Source organism: Piliocolobus tephrosceles, chromosome 9 (assembly GCF_002776525.5).
Source record: "Piliocolobus tephrosceles isolate RC106 chromosome 9, ASM277652v3, whole genome shotgun sequence".
Lineage (NCBI taxonomy): Eukaryota > Metazoa > Chordata > Mammalia > Primates > Cercopithecidae > Piliocolobus > Piliocolobus tephrosceles.
Genome location: NC_045442.1, coordinates 113,201,071 through 113,211,002, shown reverse-complemented (window position 1 = coordinate 113,211,002; position 9,932 = coordinate 113,201,071). Strand labels below are relative to the sequence as shown.

At 44.8% G+C, this 9,932-nt stretch overlaps 1 protein-coding gene across 3 annotated transcripts in view; it reads left to right on the top strand.

Moving 5' to 3' along the window:
* The first annotated feature begins 1,369 nt into the window (after nt 1-1,369).
* CACNB2 (calcium voltage-gated channel auxiliary subunit beta 2) overlaps nt 1,370-9,932 on the top strand; it is a 413,977-nt gene continuing 405,414 nt past the window's right edge. For all 3 annotated transcript variants that reach the window (XM_023223140.2, XM_023223141.2, XM_023223139.2), the window contains exon 1: nt 1,370-1,802. In XM_023223140.2, coding sequence (XP_023078908.1) covers nt 1,683-1,802 — 120 coding nt within the window. In that variant the 5' untranslated portion in view covers nt 1,370-1,682. The remainder of the gene's footprint in view (nt 1,803-9,932) is intronic.

Here is a 9,932-nt window from a genome sequence, read left to right as displayed (position 1 = left end):
AGCCCGGGCAACATGGTGAAACTCCATTTCTACTAAAAATACAAAAAAATTAGCTGGGTGTGGTGGCGGGCACTTGTAATTCCAGCTACTCGGGAAGCTGAGGAGAATCGATTGAACCCAGGAGGCGAAGGTTGCAGTGAGGTAAGATCGTGCCACTGCACTCCAGCCTGGGTGACAAGAGCGAAATTCTGTCTCAAAAAAAAAAAATTTTAAAAAAGCCTGGAAAACTCATTACAGAAGTTTCCACTGTAGTAAAATTTGTTGAAATGAGATGCAGTCAATCATGTAAAAATGTGCCTCCTTGGGACTATCTGAACGGAATGTTGTAAGTGAAACACCCTCACTGTAGTCACTACCCTGTTATCAAGAGTTCTGGATCTTAAGGACGTGCTTGTCAAAAATGTGACACTAAGAGTTTTCACCCCTATAGAAAAACTTCAATCCTGGCTGGGTGTGGTGGCCCACACCTGTAATCCCAGCACTTTGGGAGGCGGAGGCCAGTGGATTATTTGAGGTCAGGAGTTCAAGACCAGCCCGGGCAACATGGTGAAACCCCGTCTCTACTAAAAATACAAAAATTAGCTGGGCTTGGTGGCATGTGGCTGTAGTCCCAGCTATTCGGGAGGCTGAGGCAAGAGAATCGCTTGAACCCAGGAGGCAGAGGTTGCAGTGAGCCGAGATCGCGCCATTGCACTCCAGCCTGGGCGACAGGGTGAGACTCCGTCTAAAACAACAACAAACTTCAATTCTGTTTGGAAAGTGGTGCTAATTTAATTTGGCAAAGATGAAGACGGGAGTCATAAAGGAAAACATTCCATCTCAGGTTGGGTAGATTCCCACCTAGTTGACCAGGCCAGTGGCAGGTTCAGGTGGGATCACCAGATGATCTTTATCAACGCCATTTCTTTTTCTGGATCCTTATTACTGACATTATTAGCAAGGCCTTTCAGCTGCCCAGGACATGTTCTTTGCAGATATTTGCTCTCCCGGGCTGCCAACAGCCTTTACAAATTTAAAACTTTAAGTGTAGGAACCCAGCCTCTGTCGTCCTTCCCCTGCGAAGTTAAGAGATCTGCTCTTAGGGTTCCTGAGAGGAGGTATGGGGCCATGGGAACAGGATCAAGGCCCCCACCCCACCCTCGCCCCGGCCGAGCGCCGGGCCTGACTTCTGTGGCTTCGCAAACTTTTCAGCCTGTGTGCCACGGCGACGCGCAGCAGCTGAACCTGAGCCCACGCGGCGCGCGCCTCCCGCGAGGAACTTTTCGGCTTGTCACTCTCGCTTTCCGACGCGCCTCCCCCTGGCTCGCGCTCCCGGAGCTCCCTCCCCTCCTGGCGAGGACCTTTCCCGGCGCCCGCGGCTCCCATCCCGGCCGCGCTGCGCCCGCTCTGCCCGACCCCGGCTGCCCCGCGGAGGGCGCCCCTCTCCCCAGCACCGCAGCCGCGCCCCCGCGTCCCGCCTCCCGTGCTGCTCGCTTCGCCCGATGCCCCGGCCCTGTCCCGCGCACTGAGCGCCTGGCAGCGCGGCGCCGAGTCCCGGGGCGCTGCGGGGCGCTGCGCCGAGAACAGCCGGGCCTGAGCCCTGGGCGTCCCCCAGAGCCGATCCGAGCGCGGGGAGGCGGGGGCGAGGAGGAGGGGACCCGCCGCCGGGGCTGGCTGCTTCGCTCGGAGCCGACTTTTCGCCAATGGTCCAAAGCGACATGTCGAAGTCGCCTCCCACAGCGGCGGCGGCGGTGGCGCAGGAGATCCAGATGGAACTGCTGGAGAACGTGGCTCCCGCGGGGGCGCTCGGAGCCGCCGCACAGGTAGCGAGAGCGCGGCGCTTTCTCCTTCCTTTGTGAGCCGCCGGGCAGGGCACCGACCTCGGGCTCTCCCGGCACGTCCGCTCCAGGGATCTCTAGCCTCGCACCTCCCCGCTGCCTGGGTATCGTCAGCCACCTCCTCCCCTCGCCGCTTGCCCACCCTCTGCTCCTCTCCTGGCCCTGGGAACCCTGCCCCTTTGCGCCTTTTCCTGGCTCTGCCTCGGCTTCCATTTTTCTCTGCTTCCGAAAAGCCAGTGGGGAAGGGCGGGGGAGACCTGCCCGTCCTCCCAGACTCTCCCGGGCTGCCCCAGCTAGCCCTCCTCGCCCTTTCCCGGGAGAGGCACATGGAGAGACATGAACCAGGCGAGTGGACTGGACCTGCTGAAGATCGTGAGTCCGGGTGGGCGGGAGGGGGCCCATCGCAGCTCTTTCTACGATGCCGACCCTCCTGGCCACGCTCGGAACCGGGATGGGCGTGGGTGTGAGGGTGATGGGGTGGAGGTGGGCGGGAGGGGAGCGAATGTGGGGGCGCCCTGCCGGATTTCCCCCCAGAGCTGCCCGGACCACGCTGCGCACCTGGGGTTGACAGCTCTCCAGTCCCTCGGGCACTTGCCAAGGTTTGCCTGTCCCACCTCGTGCCTTTCCCGTAAGAAGCGAGCGAGCTGGGGACAAGAAAGTTTCTATTTTTCCGTCTCCCCTGAAATGTTAGCCATTTCAGGGATCTCCAGGATCCCCTTTCTCTCCGATAAGTATTCGCGGTTTCTGGAAAAAGTCAGCTTCGCTGCAGGTTGTTGTGAAATTGGAGATGTCAGTTGTAGGCGCTGGGCAATGACAAGGTGGCTTTTTTTTACGTAAGGCTTCAGCAGGTACAGTTTGGGTTACAGACACCTCCAGGTCTCAGCGGTGAGGAGTCGCTCAACTTTTCTCCCAGCAGAGAAATGACTTCAGACTCCTAGCTGCGGGCTGGCTGTTGGCTGGCCAGTGATGTGAAGAGGTCATGGTTACATTTCAGGAAGCATTCTGGAGAAATGTCTCTTTGCTTAACGGTATTGGCTCGTTGATTTCAAGCCTATATTTGCCAGATTTTAATTTGTGGTATTATATATATATAGTGTGTGTGTATACACTTATATATTAATACATAGACACACATACACAACAGAGAGCATGTTAGAGTATCATTTGCTGTAGTCATGGGGGCAGGAGTATGACAACCTAATAAAGGTGGCAAATGTTTTCTTGCTGTTGTTTCCATAGGTGCAACCTGAGTGCTCTAGATGTTTTGATATTATAATCATGGCAGATCCAAGTGGCATAGTAGTCTGGCTTTATTGAACTTTCTTTTACCATTGGGAAATTAATGTGCTAACTTAAAACACATAATTCACTTTGATTCGAGAAGGGGAAGAATGTGGAAACCAAGGACTTGTGTAATCAGAAATCTATGTCTTTTGTAGTGGTAAAACAGCTAGATTTTAGTCCGCCCTGGGCTGTTTGCTTCACAAGCCGAGTGGGGACATGTAATGAACCAGCTACATTCCCATCTGGCCTCTGCCAAAGGATCTGAATTTTAACCAATGGAGTTTGCATTTGTTCTAGACTCCTGATTTTTATCTAGACGCTTGCCAGGTTAGATAGAATGAAAAATGTACCCGGAGACCTCGGTTATTCTAGGATGAAGGTCTTGAATACTATCAATATTCGAGTCCTCCACCAAAGGAAAGGACATTTAGACCCTCATTTGCCTTTGATCTTCCTCGAGGGATATTTTAGAAAAGTTTTTATTCTTATGATAAAAATAGAGTTCCTAAATTCCTGGAGATCAAAGTCAGGGTTGGCATTCAGATAAGAGATACTAATTTACTTTGTGATTTATGTATAATGATTAAATGTAAGTCAACAAATTATTGTACAGCAGCAATGTGGAAATGCTTCTGATGTGAAAAGACACAATTTCTGCCTTCAAAGAATTTATATTCCAGTAGCAGCAATTAGGATATATGTATAGGGGCTGTAAGAGAAGTTCTGACTAGTATACTGCTTCAAAGGAATAAAGATAATAAACATGCCATTTGGAGGAATCGGTAAGGACTTCATGGATGAGGTGGCATTTGCAAAAAGATTCGAAGGATGGGTCAGATTACACCAGATATTTTCGAGAGAGTTGGTAAGCAGTCGTACGTAAAACAAGGCCCCAGAAGTAAGAAGTCTTGCAGTATATGTTTATCATTTCTAGTTTAAAAAGAGCGTGGTAAGGTCAAGATTGGGCACAGTTAGGCATAAAACTGACAAAGCAATTTGAGACTACGTCTTGGGGACTTGGAACCTTTAGTGTATTGAGCGACAGGGAACTGTGGAAGGAGTTCAAAACAGGACCCACTTAACAGCTCATTTGGGAATATTCACTTGGAAATGTTCTGTATGATAGTTTCAAATCTCAGGAGTCCAGAAGTGAAGTTACCAGGAGGCAGACAGATGTAACAGTTTGGGCCAGGGGTAATAAGGCCTAAGAGAAAAAGAGATGAAAAGATAATGGATATGACAGTTCTATGTATCAAACATTTCAAAGTTCAATTCACAGGAATTAGCAAGTGATTGCATAGATAAAGGAGAGAGAACAGAGAGGGCAGAATGGATTTTAAAAACAAGTTTAAGAGATACAAATATTCAACTGCATCAACATTCATCTCCTTGTTTTCTCTGCCTTCCAAAAATGAAAGCAATTTGACTTGAATTGCGTTCATCTCACATCCATTATTTGAGGGAAACATTGCCTGTTTATTTTATATCTAATAAATCATGGCATCATAGGGTTGTGTGAGGCTTGGCAAAGTCATCTCTTCCGTCTCTCTGTTTGGGCAGAACAGACCAGCAGTAAAAACTGCCTGAGTAAGGAGGCTGGCTCTAAAGCATCCTCCTTTTGTGTGGCACCGAGTAATTCTACTCAGAATTACTAGGCAGTTCTACCTAGAAATGGAGTTTCTATTTACAAATGGAACCTCTAAAGCAATCATTGGTTTTAGGAATCATTCTACTTCACCTCTGGATTATATTATTATATTTGTATGAAGAAAGCAGAAGATGTAGATTCGCAAACTCTGCCATTTTCCTTTTCTGTATCAATCAGTCTGCCTCGAGAGAGGGAGCACCCTGATACATTCTGGTCCATTTGCCCCAGTACATTGCCATAAACAAAATGATACATTTCTCAGAGCCCTGGTTTTTGTTTTGTTTTTGTTTTTCTTCTGTTTTGATTTTTGAGACAATCTCAAAAACTCACTCCAGGCTGGAGTGCAGTGGTGCTATCTCAGCTCACTGCAACCTTCACCTCCTGGTTTCAAGCAATTTTCCTGCCTCAGCCTCCTGAGTAGCTAGGACTCCAGGCGCCCGCCACCAAGCCTAGTTAATTTTTTTGTATTTTTAGTAGAAATGGGTTTCACCATGTTGGCTAGGTTTGTCTCATACTCCTGACCTCAGGTGATCTGCCCGCCTTGGGCTCCCAAAGTGCTGTGGTTACAGGCGTGAGCCAGCATACCCGGCCCAAAATGGATACATTTCTTACATAAGAAATGAGTGGCAATCTAACTGCAAATTCTTGAAAGTTTCAATTTAAGAAAATTGCATTGCTTTTTAGGTAACCTGTTGAACAGTTGCAGTGTGAACTTGGACACAGTCTACCTCCAAAGTCCAGCTGCTCACGGAGGACCCTTGCTCCAAGCTCCAAATCTGTGCTGTTCACTGTGGTAGCCACTAGCCACCTGTGGCTTTTGAGTCCTTGAAATGTGGCTAGTCTGAACTGATATGTGCTGTAAATGTGAAATTCACACCAGCTATCAAAGCCTTAAGATGAAATAAAGAATGTAACACATCTTCATTAGTAAATTTTAAATTGATGACATGTTGCAATGACCATGTTTTGGATGTGCTGGGTTAAATAAATGCATTGTTACAATTAATTTCACCTGTTACTGTTTACCTTTTTAATGTGGCTGCTGGAACATTTCAATGATGCATTTGGCTCATATGATATTTCTATGGGGCAACATTAAACTGGTAATTCTCCAGGGAATTGAATAGCTCCTACACGAAGGTTGGGTGAATAGGAAGCAGGTGACAGGGATTGATAGGTAACAGAAGAGGAAAAGGAGGAGTAACAAGAACAGTATCTCAGCACTCTAGGCCTCAGGGAGATTGTCATTTGCACCTCCAGTCACACCTGAAACTGAACAGACAGTAACCAGTGGGCCTGTTTGTTTTGCTCCTAGCAACAGGTCCCAGCTGGTTCCACCCCAGCCGAGTCTGCCAGATGCTTTTCAAGCATGTGATGGCAACATCCTGAATGGCTGTAGCAAGGAGCTTTATCGAAAAAGAGTAGCAGCTGTTGTCTAGTGGCTCTCGAACTAAATCAACACTTTTTTCCTGAAATAGTCTTAGGTTCTATTTGCAAATGAGTTTTCTGCAGTCTCTAAAGTTGGTGGTCATAGGTCCCGTGCTTTATGTTTTGCAGAAATCTTCACTCCTAACTACCATCACTTTCCTCTTGAATGGTATTTTTTTTTTCTGATGTGGCATGGGAGAAATTTACAGACATGCCAATCAGAATTTCTGAGTATGTTTTAGAATTTGAAATATATCTGAGTGATCTGAGATTTTGTTGTTCTTACAGTCTCATGCTCTTTTTCTTTTTGTCTCTCTTTTTATATGAAGACTCGGTTTACCTGTTGCTGTATTTAATTCCTTTGAATTGTGTAGCCTTGGCCTGTTCAAGAGAAGCTAAACAAAATATGTTAACCCCATAGAGGATGGTGATACTCTCCAATTGTGTAGCTTGTCTCTGTCCTACACATAGTATAGGTCAAAAACCACATTAAAAACTAATTGTAACAATGCATTATTTCACAACTTAACAGAGAGAGAAAACTACTTATGACATCACTTAAAGGAACAGGGCCTGTCTTACTGATCTTTCCAAGCCTGGCAGGAGGTAGATTGTGAAGAAGGCATGTGTTGTTCCTGGCTTTCTGCCCTCCCTGCCTGTGCTCCTCCTTACTGGGCAGATAGATCTCTGCTTCCTGGCCTTCTTCCTCCCTCCTCCCTCGTCTACCTGCTAGACACCCACCCCCTTCCCCAAGAACTCTATTTATGCAGGCTCCTTGTTCCTTTCTGCTTTTGTGTGAACTGAGCCAAATAAAAGGCAACTCCTTTTTCTAGGAATGTCATTTAGCTACTTCTTGCCTAGTAAAGGATCTTACCCTTAGCTTATTCACACTAAGCTATTGGTAAATGAGGAGATTTGGTACATGATTTCTCTATGGATAGTGTTGGCTTTGTTTGTTTTTGGTCATAAGATGAGGAAAGTCTGGAAATTCAAAGGGATAAACATCATTGAATATGAACTGAGAGAGATGGAGACTAATTTTTTTAAATTAAATTAAATTTAATTTAATTTAATTTTTTGAGACAGTGTCTCACTCGGTAGCCCAGGCTGGAGTGCAGTGGTGTGATCTTGGCTCACTGCAACCTCCACCTTCCATGTTGAAGCATTTGTCCTGCTTCAGCCTCCTGAGTAGCTGGGACTACAGGCACATGTCACCACGGCCAGCTAATTTTTTGTTTGTTTTTGTTTTTGAGACAGGGTCTCTCTCTGTCACTCAGGCTGGAGTGCAGTGGTGCTATCGTGGCTCACTGTAACCTCCACCTCCTCGGTTCAGGCGATTCTCCTGCCTCATCCTCCTGAGTAGCTGGTATTACAGGCACCAGTCACCACACCTGGCTAATTTTTTTGTATTTTTAGTAGAGATAGGGTTTCACCATGTTGGTCGCTCTACTCTTGAACTCCTGACCTCAAATGATCTATTCACCTCTGCCTCCCAAAGTGCTGGGATGACAGGCATGAACCACCACGCCCAGCCTAATTTTTGTATTTTTTAGTAGAAACGGTTTTGCCATGTTGGCCAGGGTAGTGTCAAACTCCTGACCTCAGGTGATCCACCCACATTGCTCTCCCAAAGTGCTGGGATTACAAGCGTGAGCCACCATGCCTGGCCTAATTTTAAGTGTCAGTATTATGCTGACGGGAAGTAATCTGTAGGCAGGAGAGCTGTCACAGTAACCATCAAAGCACAGAAGCCATATCATTCTTCAGGTTGTCCCAGGGGCTGCCAACATTGTGTGCACGGCTAAAATCTCCAGGTAACTGACAACTTCTATAATTAATTACTCCTGTCTCCTTCAATCATACAGAAATTAGATTTTCATTACTTGTGAAAAGGTCAACATTTATTTGCTGATTTTTAAGACTGGAGTCTACTCTTAAGTTATTTAGTGTCAAGAAAGATAGATATTCATTCACACTCAGCTGACATTAACATCATGATGGATTTTTGAATGTCTTTTTAATAAGTCATTAATATAGTTTTGGAAATGTCTTAAGAATTTTTTTCCCTAGTTTCTGAAATCTTAGCCTGATGTTTTGAAACAAATAAAGTAATATAAATAGAAGAGTATTTTTTTCTTTTTACTATGGTGACATAATTTGTTTGTATTACGCTTCATGTAGCTAATAGCAATTAGTGGAAATTAGTGACTTTTGGGACTCTTTCAAGAAGGACATAGAGTCCTGCATGTGTCAGGGAGAATCTATAGATAACACCTTGTACTATAGCCAAATCCCCTTTCCTGTCTCCCCTTTTCCTTGTACAACCTGGGCCACACTAATGATGAACTGTTTCAGATATTGGGTGTTCATATACTTAATGTTGGTAAAAAAATATTTAGAAAAACTATTGTTCACAAAAGTAGCTGCACTTGAAACAATTGCACACATTTATATATATATTTTTTCAAATTTAGTCAGCTAAATATTTGAACACTTAATCTTACCTGTCTTTTCCACCTGGGAGAGGTTTGGCCTTCCCATTTTTTTCCCCCTTAATTCCTTCAGAAGTAGTAGTCTAGTCCTTATTTTCAAGGATTTCAAGTAACTGAAAACCGAATCTTTCGAGCAAGATGGACTTAATTTTAAATACGCGTTAGATTAAAAGAAATTTAATTTCGTAATTGCAGGATGAATTCTCATTAACATTTTTACAGGTATGTGAAGATGGGCTATTAGCTTTCCAAAGATGCTTTAAATGTTTTTTTGGTTTTTGGTCCTGACTGTTATTATAAAAAAATATAACTGGTCAGTAAGTAGTCCCTCTACAGTTTAATAAAAGAGGAAACTTTAGAAGAGAAATTACTGTGGAAATTAGTAAAATCACAGAATAGAGATATAATTAAGCATATATATTTATTTTGTCTTTTAATAATTATGATATATGATAGAGAGTTGATCTAACACTCTTAAGGCATGGGCAAATGAATACTTTAAATAAATCATCACTTATACATTTAAGTAATAGAAGAACAATTTTTTTTTCTCAAAACTATCACCAGCATGCGTGCAGTTCAATGTGCCATAGTTGTTCAGTGTGTAAACTATCTTAGTACAGTTGAAAACTGTAATAATTTCATTACATATCCTTTGCATAGGTAGCTAAGTATGCCTGAAATAGTGTTTATGAACAGGATTCCCAGGGGCCTGGAAAAATTAATGTGAGTTTTTAAATGTGTACAATTTTTTGAAGAGAACGACCACCTCCTCTGTGACTGAATGTCTTTAACTTTGTGTGGCTCTCACAGTGGCTGATGTACAACTATGAGCAACCACAAAAAACCTCACACATCCAAGAAGCTGAATAATGAAACATATTTATCACTAAAATGCTAAAATTAAAGGACAATAGAATTGTGAAGATACTCTTTTCTGTTCATTTAAAAATGGTACTGGAGGGTGGGCATGGTAACCCACTCCTGTAGTCCCACCACTTTGGGTGGCTGAGGCGGGAGGATTGCTTAAAGTCATGAGTTCAAGACCAGCCTGGGCAACACAATGAGACCCTGTCTCTACAAAAAACAAAAAAATTAGCCAAGCATGGCAATGTGTGCCTGTAGTTCCAGTTACTTGGGAGGCTGAGGTGGGAGGATTGCTTGAGCCCAGGGGGTGTGGGGGTAGTCAAGGCTGCAGTGAGCCATGATCATGTCACTGCACTCCAGCCTGGGTGACAGCACAAGACATTGTCTCCCGCCCCC